Below are 19,571 nucleotides of genomic sequence, written 5' to 3' on the forward strand. Positions count from 1 at the left end.
CCTTCACCCTCCCTTCAGCTCATCTCTTTACATTCTCTTTTGGTTACCATCCTATCTCTATAGGTTTTACTCACATTTGCCCTCCCTGTCTACACACACTTATAAATATTATCTCTTAATCCAAACAACATCAGAAATTAACTACCACAGGGACATCAGAAGCTTTGTTTGTGTGTATTTTTTTTTTTTTGAGATAGGATATCTTTGTGTGGATGGCCTAGAACTCAAAACTGCCCTGATGAAGCCTCCTAAGTACTAGATATCAGTAATTTTTAAGAGCCTATAAACATCATGAAGTCAATTGTCTAATAACTAATATAGTCAAGTAGTGCTGAATTGCCTCTGTAAAGTGACATCTCTGTTTCTTAAAATATTTTATTTATTTATTTAAGAGAGGGAGAGCACAAGGCAGATGGAGAGAGAAAGAGAGAGAGAGAGCACACCAGGGCCTCCCCTGGAAATGAACTACAGATGCATGTGCCATCTTGTGCATCTGGCTTTATGTGGCTACTGGGGAATCAAACCTGGGTCCTCTGGCTTTGCCAGCAAGTGCTTTAACTGCTAAGCCATCTCTCCAGCCCCAAGATCTCTTGACCTGGGCACATTATTACTATTATTAGTAGTAGTTGTAGCTGCAGAATAAAAATTATTTTAAAAAGTAGACAGGTCTCCTCAATGTCTACTGAAGAGTGAAGTTTCTCAGGCTAGTATTGAGAGCAGCAGTAATATTCTTTTTGCTGTCTCCTTGCAAAACTTTCAGAGTTGTATGACCTTACAGTGGTTGTTGCTCCAGGTGATATAGTTCATCATGGAAGAGAAGAAGAGAGCGATAGATGGTGTCCTTCAGTAGCATTGTACTTTTATGCAGCCAGGGACCCCAGATCACTGGATGATGACACCCATAGTTATCGTGGGCCTTCCTATCTAAGTTAGCTTAATTTAGAAACTTCCTTACAGACAGGCCTAGAGAATTGTCTTGTACATGATTCTAGCACTAATAAATTGACAATCATCATTGACCACCACAGAGTCAACCTCTCTACATTCAATTTCCTCACTATCTTAGTCTCAGTGGCTGTTATAGCAAAACACAATAGCCCAAGTGACTTTCAAACAATAAAAATTTGTCATAGTTCTGGAGGTTGCAAAGTCCAAGGTGAAGGCCTATCTGATACCTCTCATGAGACAGTTTTCTAGCTCACAAATGTCACCTTCTTGACATGTCCTTGAACTCCTGTGGTACATGTGGACTTCTGCCTCATGATAGAGAACAAAAGTTAACATCTCCACTTGACATATCCAACAGTTCAGCTAAAGAAGAAAAACTATTCTCTCAGCTACATAGTAAAGTTAGAACCATCATGGTTCTGAATGACCCAGTGTCCATGGGGCAGGTGAGTATATCCCGGGTCATTTTCCAGTTCAGGTCTGAAGATTTGTCAGACTATGGCTGAGCATGCATACTCTCTGACTCTACAACTCTCATCTAAGTGAATATACTCCCCCTCCGGAGGCATGTTCTAGAATATTCATGGTAATGCTGCTAATATGTTCCTGTCTGAAGATATAATGCCCACAAGGAGCAACATGAAGGGACAAGTCATGATGCATTCACACAACACAAAAACGCACATCAGCCATGTGTGGTGGCACATGCCTTTCATCCCAGCACTAGGGAGGCAGAGGTAGGAGGATCGCCTCCTGTAAATTCCAGATCAGCCTGGGCTAGTGTGAGACTCTACCTCAAAAGAAAGGCACATCAATGAGAATGAAGGAAAGGGATATATCTACCCATGACTTTGGAGAAGAATCCAGTACACATAATGTTGAGTAAAACATGACAAGCTTAGGACCTGATTCCCTTTATATTAAATGCAAAAAGAGACAAAACTAATATATGCTGCCAGAAACCAGACAGAAGTTACCCTTGATGGAAGGGGGCATAGGGAAAGATGAGATTAACCTGTTTCTCTTTTCTTTCCTTTTGTTCCTGAGAACTCAATCTACAGCCTTGTGTGTGCTAAGTATATGTTTTATAAAGTAGATACACTCCACCCCTGATCTGTTTCTTAATTTGTTTTCAAGTTATATGGATTTTTAGATTATAAAAATTAAACTAGCTCTACATAATTGGTATGCACTTTAAGAATTTACATATTGTCATTGGTTTTATTTTTTGTTTTCTTAAATTTTTATCAAGTAGAAACTCTGGACACATCATATGTTGATGCCATCAACCCTGTCCCCCACTCCACTAAGACCCTCCTTAGTAGGATTGCTAGAATTCACCATGGAGTTATGAGTTGTGAGAGCAACAGTCAGTCATTGAGGAGGGGCAATGTCTTTGGGTATTCCCTCCTACCCTGTGGCTCTGACATTCTTTCTGCCCCCTCTTCCACAAACTTCCCTGAGCCTTGGCGGGTGTGCTTTAAGTCTACTCTAGTGTTGAGCTTTCAGCATCTTCTGGATTTCTGCACTGGCTCATTTTGAGTATCCTCAGTGTCTGTCTCCATCACTCTGGACCAGGTTGTCAGGTTCGCTTTAGAAGCAACACACTTGCTAATATTGCCAGTTCCTCTGTGGTTTCACCTGGGCCCTTGCTGATGTGCTAGGGGTCATTCATCTCCTGCCTCGGAGTCAGCTGTCTATTCTTTTTTTTTTTTCCAGCTGTCTATTCTTATCTTCTATTTTATTAGTTTTTTACTCAGTGTATACAATAAAGTTGATACCATCGTTAGCCTCCTCCCTGACCTCCTCCTCTGCAGGGACCCTTCTTGTTGGGGAATTAATAGTTAGTTTATGGTTGTCCTTAGTTCTCCCTGCTTTCTGAAAAACAGATTCTTCAATGGAGAGTGAGATCAGGCTAGGTTAAAGGAGATAGTCATTATTAATTTAGTGAGATTTTGATGGGTGTAGCCTCATTTTGGGGTGAAGTCTAGTTGGAGCTTCTCATTGGAGTTCAGTATCTTGGCCTCCAAAGGATTCCAGTTGTTTTCTTGATGATAGCCATTCTTGCAGGATTGAGATGGAATCTCAAACTAGTTTTAATGTCTATTTCCCTGGTGACAGTAAAAGTTGGTAATAATGTGGGGAGAGAAGATCTTTTATTCACAGTTGTGGAGTGAAAACTATGAAAGTCAGTGTGAAGGTTTCTCAAACAGCCAAAATTGATCATATGACCCAGCTCCTAAACATACCAAAGGACTCAGTAGCCTGCAGAGGCAGGTCCATGCTCATTGCCACTCTATTCACGGTAGCTAGGAAATGGAGCAAGCCTAGATGTGCATCAATTGATAGATGCATAATGAAAATGTGGTGCATATCCACAATGAAATTTTATTTGAATGTAGGGAAAAATGAAATTATAAAATTTTCAGGGAAATGGATGTGACTAGAAACTACTATACTGAGTGAGACAACCCAAACTTGGAAAGCAAAATTCCACGTTTTCTCTTATATGAACATCTTTATCTCTATTTTTTAGCTTTGTGTGCTTAAGTTGAAGTAAGGGTTTGTAGGGTCCAAGAAGCTAGAAAGAGGTCATGATGGAGAGAGACCTTGAGTTAAGGGAAATAGTAGAACACTTGTGATATAAAAATAGAAGGAGGAAGTACTTGGGGTGTAAATGTTTAAGCACGGATGGGGGTGGAGAAAGGAGTGGAAGATTGTGTTAGCCAAATGAAGGATGTCTGAAAAAGTGATATGGAGCCTCCTATTTCATATAATTGAATACAATGATATAATTGAAATACAATATTTAAAAGAGTTAGAAATTAAGTACCTTACATTGATGGACCAGGCTCTTCCCAGAAGCCATAGGTTAGTAAACAAAATCCCAAAGCCAGGTGTGGGCTACTTCTGTAGGAGTCGTTGGTCAAGGAGAACCAAGAGGCTTTCAAAACAATACCAGCTGTGGGCATTGCTCTTGGTTGCCCACACAACTTGATGGTAGGTCCTTGCTTCTGAAGATACAACCCACTCTGATTTCAGAACACAGAAATCAAGAAAGAACTGAGAGAGAAGCATCTTCAATATTGATTAGCTTTCAGATTGCCTGAAGGTGTTATGCAGGCTTTGAGGGGAGGAGTTTGTCAATAATTTTATTCTGTGAGCTACACCACCAACCTGACAGGAAATATGTGCCCACTGGCACAATAATGGCATCATTGTGATGGGAGTAACCAACTGCTTTCTGATTGAATTTGAGACACATTCCACAGGAGTGGTTCTGTAAATCTGATCAAAATCCCTTGGATTGGGAGTGACTATTGAGTTCCCAGACCTAAATCACCATGTCCAAGACTCAGGGGACATAGTGGAAGGGAAGAGTGGAAAGTATGTAAGAGCTGGAGGATGGAAAGAAATTCTGTGGAACACTGTCTTCTGGACGTGACATTGCCATAACACTTATGAACTCACTACAACTGTGGTTGCCTGTACAAGATTCAGCTCATAAATAGTCCATCGTGGATGGGAGACGAATTCATAGAGACCTACCTTCTCCAAGGAGCCACTGGCAGTTGATGGTTGTTGGGGGACACATGGTCGTGTTCTTCAGTGGTATAGCCGCTGGTGAGTTGCCCAACCTCTAGTAGATAACACCTCACCCATTGTGGTAGTTTGAATAGATGGCCCCCAACATAGTCAGTGTTTTATTAGCTTGTAATTTGCATCTGCAGCCAACTGGCTGGAGGGGTATCACTGGGCGGATCTTAAGGTGTGGTGGTGGGTTTGAGATTTCAATCTAAAGATATGCAAAGTGTGTATAGCTGGAGTTCTTGAAGTGTGCTGTGCTGTGTGGCTTTTGACTTTTAGGCTTGTGCTTCTCTCTCTCTGCCTGGACCTGTGAAGTCAGGCCAGCTTCTTCTACCAATATGAAATTTCCCCTGAATCTGTAGGCTTCAGTAAATATCCCTTCCTCCATAACTGTGCCTGGTCTGGAAGTTCATCTCAGCGAACCTGAAGCTGTCTGCTACACCCATGCTCATGAAAACAACCTTTGTTAAACTCAGTGAGTCACAAAAAGGACACGAAGCAGGAGGAGAATGGTTTGGGAAGAAGATGGGATTTAGTGGGACTGGAAAAGGGAGAGAGAGGAGGGTAATAAGGATGTGTGTGATGAAAATGCATTGCATCCATATATAAAGTTGTTAGAAATAAAAAACAATATATATGTTATTGGATTAGCTACATTAGTGTATGGACACATTGTAATATTATTCAACCATAAGAAGGAACAAAGGACCAGTTTGGGAAAATGAGGATGAATCTTGAAAGCATTAGCTTGAGTAATGGAAAATAGGCACAAAATCTCACATACTGTATTTGTGGAAAACATCCACAATTGACAAGGATATTAAAAAAAAAAAGAAAGAAAGAATGTGGTTGCTAAGATTGGAGGAAGGAAATGATGGGGAGTTACTGTTTAGTGGGCACAGAGGCCCTTCTGTGGAGAGGGAAATGTTTTGGAATCAGTGAAAAATGACTGTTATCCAACATTGCATTGGTATTAAATGTTGTTAAATTTATCACCTCAAGAGACTTGTATGTCATGTAAATTTCAAGTCAAGATTTTGAAACTGTATTTTAAAAAAAAATAAAAATAAAAATGTATTTAAAAAATAATATTGTATGAAGCAAAGCTTGAGATATTTTGAGAATTTAGGTAACTCACTGAGATTGCTCTGTTGGCAATTTGAATGCAAGCTCTTCTCCACAAACACCTTCTGGACACGACTCAATCTGTCAGTGTTTATTCATCATCACTGCACTTTAACTCTGGTTTGTTTGGTGTCTGTTTGCTCAAGAAGATGAGTCACCCATGCAGATAAGTGAACAAGCATTTATTATGCAGAATTGACCATGATGGAACAAGTATGATTATATTTTGAGAGGCAGCTAATAAATCTGTAACTTCTGTCTCTTCAGAAACCTCCCAGAATTATCTAAAAACTGTAGAGGAAAAAAAGTAGAGGTTAGAATGAGTGCCTCAGTCTATCTGCCCCTCCAAGCTCAATGTCACCTCTGTCTCACTCCCTAATAAATGGTCATCTTTGCTCCCAAATGTGAGATCAGGTAGATGTCAAGGACTGGCTATCATGAGTCCATGGGAAAGGAGGACAAAGACATCTAAGACGTCAGGGCCACAGGGGGACAATTGTTTCTCCTTCACAAATTGAATATATCATTATTGATTATTATTATAATTACAGAAGTTATCTACCATTTCAAGAAAATTTATTTCATTGATCATCCATTTTAAGAAAGAATTTTTTTTTTGTTTGTTTTTCAAGGTAGGGTCTCACTCTGGTCCAGGCTAACCTGGAATTAACTCTGTAGTCTCAGGGTGGCCTTGAACTCATGGCGATCCTCCTACCTCTGCCTCCCGAGTGCTGGGATTAAAGGCGTGCACCACCACGCCCGGCAAGAAAGAATATTTTTTTAAACAGAACTCTCATAATTGCATAATACTGATGTAGGATAATTTGGAGTTAATTTAAGATTTCACATACACAAAGTATGAGCATATACTTTGACCTCATTATTTTATGCAACTTTTCCATTTAAAACAAAGTAATTCACACAGTTCCTTCCAAGCCAGAATGTAAGGTACCCACTTGGTCATAGTAATATCAAAACATACTCGAAAAGAAAATGGTATATTAATGTTACGAAATCCAATAAAATCATTATTAAAGGTGTGAGAGACTGATGGATTTACTTGGGAAATATCTATAATATATATATATTATATATATTTTTTATTATATATAATATATATTATATACATATATATTATCTATATATTTTATATTATATATATATATATATTTTTTGAGGTAGGGTCTCACTCTAGTTCAGGCCGACCTGGAATTCACTATGTAGTCTCAGGGTGGCCTTGAACTCACTGCGATCCTCCTACCTCTGCCTCCCGAGTGCTGGGATTAAAGGCGTGTGCCACCACGCCCAGCTCATAATATATTTTTAAATGATGAGCAAGTCATGAGACAAAGAGAATAATAATAATATTAATAATAATTATAGTAAAAAGTAATGGAAGTACTAGTAGTAGAGTTCATTGGCATTTTAAAATAACCTAAAAGCATGTGTACAGTATGAACACACAGAGCACCCTGGGGGAACACACTCTGGATTGTAGGTTCCTTTTCCTCTATGGGAGGGAACAGAAGGGGAGTAGGAGCATGAGAAAGAAAATGACATTTCACTCCTCCTGTTATGTGTGGCTCCAGTGTTTAAGCATTTGCTTTCCATTGATTTTTGCCATTCAAGATAAGTTATTTAAACTGAATGTAAGGCATGTGTGCTGTGATTGTTAACCTTCGTTGTCAAGTTGATTCAGTTTAGAATCACCTAGGAGACACACTTCTGAGGGTGTTAATGAGGGTGTTTCTGGAGAGGTAGAACTAAGGAAGGAAGGCCTAGCTTGAGGGTGGGCATCACCATCTCATGGGCTGTGGTCTCAGACCAAGGACAAAGGGGAAGAGGTGGAAGTCAGCTGAGCTCTAGTTTTCATTTCTGCTTCCTGACTGCAGACAAAAAGTGACCCGTCACACACGGCCCCATCCTGCCATGTTGGAGTATAACCCTCAAACAATAAGCCAAAACTAAATCCTTCCTTCCTGAAATTACTTTTTTTTTTATCACATCAATAAGTAGAGTAACTAATACACACATGACTGTGATTATCAGATAGTATGCAAATATATACCAACATATGAAATTTGCCAATCTTCCAGTGCCCAGTTTTTCTGCCTGTGGCTACCTTTGAGCTACTCTGGCAGAGCAGAAGGTTTGTGACAGGGATCACATAGCTTGACAAGCCTATCATAGCCCACAGTGGCTCCTTCACAGGAAATGTCTACTGACCTATCCTCTAACTTATCAACAGTCTGCTCCCCTTTTGTATCGATTCAAAGGGTTGCTCCACTTAGCCATTTGATAAGATGCTGTTCTGCCCTCCTCCCCATGTCTTACTTCAGAGGAGAGCATTGCTTCCACTTTCTGTCTTTGTTGTAATTTTTTGTCAATGAACACCAACTCCGATTCAAAATGTAGCCTTCCTTGGTACAATTGTGAATGGTCCTTTTTCTAAAGAGGAAAGGGAAGGTGCACATGGGAGGATCTGTGGAGAAAGGGTGGGTGAAGGGAGGAACTATGAATGCAGTCTTCAGATGAATCACAGCTAAAATCATAGAACATCACACCTACAGTGGTTTGAATATAAAATGAGACCCCTCACATACACATAGGCTGGTGTTTGAATCCATAAGCTGGTGGTACTGTTCTGGAAGGCTGTGGAATCTTTAGGAAGGAAGAACTTTGCTTGAAGAAGAGTGTTGCTGGGGATGGGCTTTGAGGAGTGACCCTCCAACCCAGGTTGCTTTCTCTCCTGGCTACTTCCTCCCTGCTAATTTGATGATATGATACTGGTCTTCCTGCTCCTTCCAGGATGAAACTTCCCCCACAAAACTGTAGGCTAGCTGGGAATGATGGTGCACACCTTTAATCCCAGCACTGGGGAGGCAGAGGGAGGAGTATCACTGTGAGTTCAAGGCCAGCCTGAGACTATACACAGTGAATTCCATGTCAGCCTGGGCTACACCTAGATCCTGCTTTAAAAATATAAACTGTAGGCTAAAACAAACGCTTTCCTTCCCTAAGATGCTTCTGGCCAAATATTTTGTCCTAGCAATGAGAAGGTAACTGGTAAAATGTATGTTTTCAAATTGTAAACACTATGTAGAAAAGTCAGCATTTATACTCAGTTCTTTAAGAGACCAACCACCATTTACTAGCTTCTATCAACTATGTCTGGGACATTGAATATATATATATAAAATCTTAGTAGAGTACTCACCATTTGCTGTGCAGTATCGCCATCTTCCTTTAAAGTTAAAGTCAAGAGAACACCAGTCAAAGTCACTGTGGGTGGAGATACAATTGTAGTGGATTTCATCATCGTATATAAATGGAAAGATGCAGGAAGCAATAGAAATATCTGGAAAAGAGAACATATGCAGAGTGCATGGCAAGCTCACATTGGGAATTAACTTTGTTTGCTTGTTTGAGACAAGGTCTTACTCTGTCATCTAGGATGGCTTGGAACTCACCAGGTAGCCCAGGCTAGCCTCTAACTCATAGCAACCCTCCTGCCTCAGCCTACCAAATGCTGAGATTACAGGTATAAAGCCACAAAGCCTCGCTGAGGATTGACTTTAGAATGCCGATCTAAGTAGCAGCATTGCGCTTGCTATCTCTTCACCCCTACCTAGCACATGTACCCAGTTTCACTCACCGCCTTTCCTGTTCATGGCAGAAAATGTAAGCAAATATCCAGGGGAGTCTTATTTCCACCTAGAGCTGGACACAGGCTGGTCTTGGTGGCTTTCTCATGAAAACGGTCCATTAGCAATGATATATCTTTTTTTCTAGAGCTTAAACTCCAGAATTCTTCTTGTTGTTTCTTTTGCCCCTCCTTAAAAAAAAAAAAAATCTATCCTTCCAAAGTTAGCCCCTAAATATCTCTCCAAGGCATGCATGTATATTTCTCTATATACTGGGTCACCACCTAGAATTTTGCCTTCTCTGCAGCAGTAACTCAATCTATTCCCCCTAGGCTACAGAGACAATGATCCTTCTTAACTATTAACCTGAATCTGCCATTAACCTATTGATATCTCATTGTTCTTGGGATAAGAAGTGGCATTGAAGTGGTTAAATTCTTTCCATAAAAGTTTATGTTTGTAGGATGACAGTAATATTCATTACCTTACTTAATCATTCCACAATGTGAATCTATATCCAAATATCACATTTGATGCATACAAATATAATCATTATTTGTCAAGAAAAAGTTAAATAAACAGCAAAGAGAATAAGGCCATATGATGTCCTGTTTTAGCTGCAATGGAGGAGAGTATGTTTCTTAAGTAGCAAGAAGGAACCTTGAATCTCTAGCTGAACAAGATCTTCAATATCTGATTGGTTCCTGTGACCCTGGAAAACCCTTGGCACCCAAAGAATTACACAGGAAAGAGTTAAATGACAGAGAAGTATAGGAATTTTCTGCATTCTAATATTGTTTAAGGGCTGGAGGTGGACATTTGAGATGCCATCAAGTAGAGATGGCCTCCTTACCTCGAATTGGAGGATGTAAATGGGAGATCAGTTCTGAAAGCAAAAAAGAAATAAAAAAGAGTGGATAAAATGTATACTTCCCCTCCTAAAATATTGCATTCTCAGGAATATAACTGTAAAATACACCTCAATATTCACCTAGCAAACCTTTCCCTTGTTGTAGCAACTCCCACAGTGTGGCATCTTGGATGATATAAACATTTCAAGTTGGGCTTGTGTGACAGCCCAGAAAATTCCATTTATTATAATATATAAGCTCTCACTCACTATGCCATGAGTAGGTTAGTGTCAACCCACCACATTCACATTCAATGCCATTTAGGTTGGACTCATTCACTGAAAACCAATAACTCTGTCAACCTAAATAACAGTCACATGGAAATTCTCCAAAGAATAATGAGATTTATTTGGGAATATCAGAACTTTGCAATGAGAATATTCATGCCAGAATAACCAATGGCTGTATTTAAGGAGACTAAAGTAAGTTGGAAAATTTAAGGGCAAAATCTGAGTAGGATTATCAGATAAATGAGTAATTATAAAAACAGTACTTGATGACCACAAGGATTCATAATAAATATGTTATCAAGGGAGTGACAGCTGCTGAGAAAATGTGATTGGCAAGGCATTAAACGTACAGTTGTTGTTCTGATAGAATCTTTTTTGATAGTGTTGTGCAGCAACCTCATGAGAATTCTTCATTCAAAACTTCATTTATTGATTTCAGTTTTAGTTTTGTCAGTAGTTACACAAGTAACTCTGTTGAGATTCTGACAACTTTAGTGATTTAAAAAGTATGAGGGGCTACAGAGATGGCTTAACAGTTAAGGCACTTGCCTGCCAAGCCTAGGGACACAGATTCATCTCTCCAGATCCCACTTAAGCCAGACACACAAAGGTGAGGCAAGCACAAGGTTGCACATGCCCTCTAAGTGACACAAGTGTCTGGAGTTTGGTTTCAGTGGCTGAGGCCCTGGTGCACCAATTCTCTCTCTCTCTCTCTCTCAAAAATAAAAAAATAAAAATAAATAAAAGTAATAGGGAATTATTAGCGTTTACACCCATGCTAATATTTCAGAAAAACAACCTGCTTGCTTAGTGCCAAAGACTGAATGTTTCCAAAAGCCTCAATGTTTTTTCTTTCCCTTGAAGTTTTCATTCTCTCTATTATATGTGATCTTGTATAAAAAGTGTCTTTGTTATACCAACCTCTTAATGAGAACAGCTACCTCAAGGTTATCCTGAGACTATCAAGAGCAGAAATTGTTTTCTGGCCATTACCTTCATCCAGTCTTAATAGCAGCCTTGCAATGTAAAGGTTACAATTTCTATCTGCCTCCCTGACTCTAATACAGCCCATAGCATATCACATTTTACAGATGAAAAAATAAAGCGCAGAGGGGCCACTTGCTAGAAATAACGTGGCTACTGGCTGGTGGGAAGTAGTTTTAAGATCAGACAAGGCTGACTTCTGAAGCATGAGGTGATGCCATCTCAGGACATGCTGCAAGTATACAATCAAGCACAGTCACAGAACTGGTATCAGCAAGTCCATTGGTCTGTCTCCTGGTGTCAGGAACTGAGGATTGCATAATAAATCATGAACAAAACATGAGTTCACTTGGGAACACAGATCTGAAGATCCGAGGCCAAGGGGCCACATCTGGAATCTGGTGATGACCTTCTTGTTCGCAGATTCCTAAGGTGGTAGAAGGCATTCCACAGCAAGAGAGGGAATGTGTTGTATACCATATATTTTTTCTTATATTCCAATCTTGTATTTGAATTGTTGTATGTACGAGAGGTGTTGTGTATAAGCCAAGAAAGTAGAAAAGTGATTGAGAGAGAGAAAATATGGGCTATTTATTTATTTGAAAGCACAGAGAGAGGAGAGAGAGACAATGGATGCACCAGGGCCTCTTGCCACTGCAAATGAACTCCAGGTGTGTGCACCACTTTGTGTATCTGGCTTTATGTGGGTACTGGGGAACTGAACCCCGGCATTGCAAGCAAGCACCTTAACCTCTGAGCCATCACTTGAGCCCTGAAAATACAGGTCTTTAGTGGGGGAGATGGTAATGTAATATATGTGACCTAAGAGCAATGCAGCGGCTGCTTGAGAGAGGAAAGTGATCAGCAGAAGGGGGCAGGGCAAGTGAGGGGAGTAGAGGGGGAGGATCAACAAAACCAAAGTACGTATGACAATGCAATAATAAAACCTATGCTTTCTATACTAGTTGTCAAATGCTCTTTTATTTATTGATGTCATCCATGTAAACAATGTGTTTTGATCACATTTAGCCCCACCACGCTGTCTCCCATGCCCATGGAGACAATGAAAGCCGGCTCAGCATATGTTATTCTCCTACTGGATGCAAACAATCTCACAGAATAATGTTCTCAGAAGAAGGGGACTCAACCCATGATACAATGGGATACAATAAGAGTCCTTTGGAATTTAGTGCAAATGTGGGGGGAAAAACAATGCCTCATCGAGGTATGGCCCAACTTCCTTAGTCAGAGTGAGCAAATGTTGCTTCTTCGCTGGGTACCCTTTCTGCTTGTGTACTCTGCCGCCTTGTACTCGAGATTTCCTAAGCTATCCAGTCATGACATTGGCCCCCTTTCAGGCTCCTTAACCTCTAAGACATGTTTCCAGCCCTGTTGGCCCCCTTTTCTACTGCATCCTATCTTGGATGAGTCTTGAACCTTTTGGAAGCAACCAAACAGAACTAAAATCCATTCTAATATGCTCTTTGTTGGACACAGTGTACCCCCATGTTCTGCTCCTCAAAGCTTCTGTGTATGAAAAACTCACTTTACACAGCCTAATGTACACAGCTACCTGGCAACAGCCATTACGAAGCTCTTCCTTCTTGAATTCCCACAGCATCCACGCGAGACAAGATCACTTGTTCTATTTATATTCTGGGAGTCCATTTGTATGGTTCGAATTTCAAATTAATTGTAAAAGGGAGGATATAAAATCCAACCCCTCCATTATACCTGACCCCAGTCACCCAGCCATCTGCCTCACAAGTAACCCATGCAAATTTCGTAAAAACAACAGGCACTGTGAATATCCAAGTAGGCAGATGTTAGTAAGTTCTAACCCCCAACAGGGGGGTCCCTTCAGAGGAGGGAGGACAGGGAGGGGGCTAACAATGGTACCCACATGGCTGTTTACACACTGAGTATGTACATAACTAATAAAGAAAGAAAAGATAGCTGAGTCCACAGTGGGTATTTTTCTTTCTTACCAACCAACCTTGGAGAAGTTTCTAAAACAGCCCATAATAGTCTCCTTCTTCAGTAATAATTGTTTATGCAGATAAGCAGAGTGAGGCTCCATCACAGGAAGTCACTATTCTGTGCTCAACAAGAGGAAGAGCCAGAGTGAAATACACAGCCCCCCCACCCCCACCAGCATCCTATATTTACCGTATTGGAAAGATGTAATGGGCAATTGCTCTCTAGTATGCCTCGATCCCGTCTTGATCTGGGCTCCCCCTCCCACCCCTTGCCCCTCTTGTCCACCTCACCTGCATTCAGCCCATGCATACAGACAGCTAGTGACACCCAGCCCACCAGATGTCTCATCACCTCCAGTGGCCTGCGGACGGCACATGCCAGAGCAAGCCTTGCCTCTGACTTTATACTGTCCCTTTCTGCTCCTCCTACTCTGGGTTTCTGACACACACCTTTTCCACTGTGATTGCCCCTTTGTCCTAAATCTCAGAGTATTTTTTGAAAAATTAAGAACATCCATCTTAGAATGTTCTCTAGTTTCATTCTGAAAGTATGATCTCTGGACCAGCACAATCACTTTTTTTTTTTTTTTTGGAATGCTTTAGAAGTACAAAACCTCCTACACTCTCCAAGCCTCAGGGAACATCACCAAACAGGGACAGAAGCTGGAGGAAGGCTGTCTTCTGGACACGACATGGCTGTTACACTTTTGAACTCACAGCAGCTGTGATATCAAGCACATGACCTGCACAAGATTGGACCTATCAGCATTCTGTCATGGAGAAGGAAGAGGCACATGAGACACGACGCCTCCTTGGGGAGGGAAAGGCAGTTGGCAGTCGCTGGGTGTGGGGAAGGAGTGACATAATTTTCAGTTGTGTAACTACTGACAAGGTGCCCCTGATTCTCTGAAAAAAAATACTCTCACACATTCTACTGTAAGCAACCCTAAAACTCATTGCATCAGAAAGAAAGAGGAGAAGGAAAGGAAGAAAACAGAATGAAAGAGAGAAAAAGAGAAAGAAAAGACATAGGAAGGGAGGAGAAAGAAAGGAGGACAGGAGGAAAGGAAAAGAAAAGAACAAAAAAGCGAAAGTCGTGCAAACTAAGGGGAGCTGGTTGGGAAGAAGGGGATGGGCAGGAGGAGGACACAAGAAGGTTATAAGAAGTTAATGTGATCAAAATATATGACACATATGTATGAAAATGCCATAATGAAACACAGTGTCAGGTACCATTAATATATGCTAATAAAAACTTTATAAAGAAAGAAATATAAGCCATCAAGGACATACTGTGACCTGATGATACTCTGAGGGCTTATGCAGACACACGCATTGTAATAAGCCCTCTGAAAGAGCCCAATATTTTCTAAACATTTTGGACCATTGCCTCATATTATCCTCAGTACTCTCAGTACAATTCATATAATTTGCCTTTTGATTGAATTTTTCTGCTTTTTTTTTTGTTGTTGTTCATGTTGTTGTTTCCCCAAAGGTAGAGTCTAGCCCAGGCTGACTGTTACTCTGTAGTCCCAGCCTGACCTTAAACTCATGGAAGTCCTCCTGCCTCTGCCTCCTGATTAAAGGCATGCACCACCGCAACTTAACATTGTAAAAAATATTTTATTTTTATTCATTTGACAGAGAAAGAGGGAGAGAGAATGAATGGGTGTGCCAGGGCCACTGGCCACTGCAAACGAACTCCAGATGTGTGTACCCCCTTGTGCATCTGGCTAACATGGGTCCTGGGGAATTGAACATGGGTCCTTTGGTTTTGCAGACAAACACCTTAACTGCTAAGCCATCCTTACAGCCCTACTTAACATTTTTTTTTAAGTAAGGGTACATGAGAAGGACAAAAACAGTTTTAACCTCCTAGAGACATAAGTAATAAGCCAACCATCTTGTCTGTATCCAGTCAGCCAGCAGGTGGAAAGGTCAGAGTCTAATCCCAGGTGCTGGATACATACCTGGTCTTCTTTAGAATGCTGTTCCCATGTTTCCACTTCTAGAGGGAACTTGTGGAGTAGAAAACCAAGAAAACAAGAGAGTGGAGAAACAAGTGTTCTTATGAGGCATGTGTCTCCAGTGCAGCTGGCCCGATGGACCTCGGTGTGATCCCAATGGAGACTTGGGAAGGGATTCCTTGTGTCCAAAGTCTCAGGACTCAGAAGTAGCTCAGGTATTTTTCAGGCTCCAGAAACTGAGACTCTACCACAATCCTTCCTTGTTGGGGGCTGGCACAAAATCAAATACCCTCCAACAGTAGCTGGTGAAGGATACCATCATAGGCTGAGGCTCTGGGAGATAACATCACATAATAGAGCGAAGATATGAACTAATATGGGAGAGTTCTCTGCTTTGTCCTGTCAGGGACTTCTTGGCTTTGTTGCATGTTGGGTATTTTTTTAAAAAATCTTTTGAATTTTTTATTTTAATCTTTGTAGTTTCTCAACTTTGCAGATGAGACTGGAGGTGTAGCCACCTTCTCTTCGCTGGGAAAAAGCACCCAACCAAAAGCAGCTGATGGGAGGGAAGCTTTGGTTTTGGCTTACAGTCCTGAGGGGAAGCTTCATGGTGGCTGGGGAAGCATGGCATGAGAGAGGCTGGACATCACCTGTGCCACAGTGTTGGCCTTGAGAGGCCCGGGGGCGAGGCCTCGTGGACCTTCCTGAGCCTAGCTAAAGTTTGGCGACCTGTCTCTGGCCACCTAGGACTCAGCAAGATGCCTAATGGCTTCTTGCCTGCTTCTTCTGCACAGGAGCTGGAATTATCATTTCAATAGTCACAGTTTACTATTGGCCCTTACCTCTTCCCCCGTCCTAAAATCCCCACCTTCGTTCTCAATATTATATAGGCACCCACCTGTAACAATAAAGCGAGTTCCTGCTTCGACAGTGTGGTTTTTCTCCAGTGACTAGGAGAGGTTCTGAGTCGTCCGACATTCATCCCTTCTTCCTCAACCCCTTGGGAGGAACCAGCGGGCCTGGTCCCTCCTCAGCACTACTGACCCACTGGGGAGGAGCCCGGCCCCACAGAAGGTGGAAAATAGCAGCAGGAGAGTGAGCCAGTCTCTGGCAAGGGGGAGCTGACTATAACACCCCAAAGCCCACCCCAACACACCTCCTCTGGCAAGGCTCCAAGTCCCAAATTACCACCATCTGGAGTCCAAGCACTCAGAACACATGAATTTGTGGGAACATCTGATTCAAATCATGTCAACTGGAGAGACATTTTCACTTACTTCCACAGCCCCATACTGGTTCGTTCTGGATAATATCAAGACCTGTCTGATTTCAAGGACTGAGCTATTTCTTTCAGACTATTGTGAATCAGAGGTAATCTTTTGAAGGGAGGGAAGGAGAGAGGAAGGAAAATTAAGAGGGAGTAAAGAAAAGAAAAAGAGAGGAGAGGAGGGAGAGAGGAGATGATGGAGAGAGAACAGGGTTTTTTTTTGTCAGACATTATTTAAGTTAAACCCTATATGCAACCATGTGGATGGATCCAAGAAGTGCAGAAATGTTGAGAAAGGCATGAAGTCTGGAGAAGATGAGCTTCTTACACAGAGACCTTTTCTTCTGTGAAATGAGATCTTATGCAGCCAAGGATGACCTGGAATTTCTTCACTTCATGCCTCCCAAGTTCTGAGATTACAGCTATGTCCCACCACAGCCAGTTCACGCAGTGCTAGGGACCATACACAAGGCTTTGTGAATGCTAGACAAGTGCTCTACAGACAAAGCCACATCCTCGCCCTAATGAGTAGTTTTTCATACTTTTGCTGAACTGTTCTAATCCCTACCCACCTCCAGCTTTTCCAGTAATAATGAAGATCCCCATTAGCATCAGGAGCAAAAGAGACTCACAGAAGTCTCAGAAAAAATGTCTTAATGCAGGAGTTGTATATTTTATTTCACTGGGAAGTTGAGGGTTAAATCAGCAACATCATTAATTAAGTGATCGTAGGGGCTGAAGAAATGGTTTAGCGGCTAAGACACTTGCCTTAAAAGCCAAAGGACCCAGATCCAATTCTTCAGGACCCCCATAAGCCAGATGCACAATGTGGCACATGCTTCTGGAGTTTGCAGTGGCTGAAGGTCATGGTGCACCCATTCTCTCTCTCTCTCTCTCTCTCTCTCTGTGTGTGTGTGTGTGTGTGTCTAATCTACCTCTTTCTCTGTCTTTCAAATAAATAAAATAAAATAACTACTTAAAAAATTAAGTGACACAGGAGGAGGTGGAAAAATCATAGATTCTTGCAAGCATTCTGAGTCCAAATCCTCCCCCTTTACCCTTCCCTGTAGATAGGGAAGTCTTATGAGGTAAGTATGTTTACAGGAAGCCTGACTTTTTCATAATTACAAGGAAAAGCCATTTATTCATTTGAACTCATCAAAGCAGTGCCAGTTATAGAATAAACCAGCCCACATGTGTGGAAAACAAGAGCATATTTATCCCAAAGACAAAATTGTTTCTGACACACTCTGAATGGCTTTGGAGAGCTACTTTTGCTTTGGGTCAAATATAAGAGCCCAGCATTTCTACTTCTTCTTCTTCTTCTTCTTATTACCATTACTGTTATATCACACTATGATCACCAATCCAGAACTACCCCCAGTGCAGGATGGACACATCTCTGGAACTGAAGGTGTGTTTCTGTATCTTTTATTGGTAGACCAATATCTGTGGCTGGTGGTATGCCTTTTGTTAGAGAATTTAATCCATGTTTTAATTGATTGATTTGCTTATTTGTTGCTTTCTTGGTGAAAACTCTTCTAATTCTCTTAACTATTGACATAGTTACTTGCAATGATAGACAGATGCATTCCTGTATATTCATGAGCTAATAGAAAGCATGATAAACATACAGAGTTAGTAAGAAATAGTCTAAAGATTCACCTCGTGCTGCATGCTAAAGGCATGTTCAGGACATTGTGAGCAGGGCCAGAACACTTCACCTTATGGAAGCACTGGGTGGACATTAGAAAGAACCCATTATTCCATTATCACTCAACTGAACAGTCCTTTTTGTCTTGAGGCACTTGGTCAAATGTAATAAAATATGCCTTCCAGAACTAAAATTGGTATCTAGCCAGCAATACTAGGTGGGTTAGAGCAGAATTTTTTTTTTAAAAAGTTTTACCCATGGATAAAACCTACCAAGTGGCAGAGGATCTCCGAGCTTCTGTACAGATGCATCAGTAATATGTCAATGAAAATCAGCAGTGATTCTGAACAGCTGGGATCTGGACTCAGGTTATATGGAGTTCAGAAAATACAGAAATATGGAATTGGGCTTGGACTTCGTCATTTGCAAAGCCAGCTCTGAAACCAGTGGAGAAGATGTGTGCCGCGGACTGACTCTCGGGGAGATCAGGACCGAGGGAGAACAAGGGCGAAGGCTCAAGGAGAACTCGGGATTCGGCGAGGAAATGACAGACAGACACACTCTAAGTTGAATATGCTGCTGCAATTTACTGAAGGTTTTATGAAGGTTTTATATAGATTGAACAGGGAAACTTAGCAAGCCAACAAGTGATCTCAGAAATCATTAATCTAAACATTCTTAAGTATTGTTATATTCTAAGCACCCATGTAATATTTATCAGGCAGGAAATGTACCCATTTTTTTTTTTAAGGAGGACGTCTCGCATTACTGACTATAGCTTTACATGAATAGAAGCTTGGGGTAAGGGATGTAAGGTGAACAATAGGTTATTTATTTTTTATAAACCGAGCAGAGAGCCATCTCTTTCCATTTATTAGATTATTTATATAATCCTCATATTCATTATAAAAGTGTTTCTATCCAAAAGACCACCAATATTTTAAGGCTGGTTTAATGTTTTCCAGGAATTCTTTTCTTTCTTGTCTAGAGTATAAGCACCAAGGCTTACGTGTCCTTGCTAAGCATTTCATAAATGGAAGAGAATGTCATAGCCTCCTTTTTTTCTTCTATAATTCATTCATCTATTACCGAATTCATCATATCCTCCCTCATAGGGGAGTGGATCTAGGTAGTTCCCAGCTCTGGGAGTCTACTATCAGCCCTTGATCAAGTACTGAACATACCCCCCAGGAAGCGTTCTGGTGGGAATACCCCAACTTTTGTAACTTTTTTTCTGCAGAATCGTCATGCTTCTTATGAACATTACCGATTAA

The 19,571-nt window shown here is 41.1% G+C and overlaps 1 protein-coding gene across 1 annotated transcript; it reads right to left on the minus strand.

The window, feature by feature from the left end:
* Nucleotides 1-7,991: 7,991 nt before the first annotated feature.
* Nucleotides 7,992-14,103, minus strand: LOC101612939 (binder of sperm protein homolog 2-like). The gene is made up of 5 exons (XM_012952299.2): nt 14,057-14,103; nt 13,701-13,771; nt 10,159-10,191; nt 8,879-9,019; nt 7,992-8,143 (listed from the first exon to the last, which is right to left on the minus strand). The coding sequence occupies exons 1-5, from the start codon at nt 14,101-14,103 to the stop codon at nt 7,992-7,994; spliced, it is 444 nt and encodes a 147-aa protein (XP_012807753.2).
* Between the last annotated feature and the right edge of the window lie 5,468 nt (nt 14,104-19,571).

Source organism: Jaculus jaculus, chromosome 14 (assembly GCF_020740685.1).
Source record: "Jaculus jaculus isolate mJacJac1 chromosome 14, mJacJac1.mat.Y.cur, whole genome shotgun sequence".
In the NCBI taxonomy this organism is placed as follows: domain Eukaryota; kingdom Metazoa; phylum Chordata; class Mammalia; order Rodentia; family Dipodidae; genus Jaculus; species Jaculus jaculus.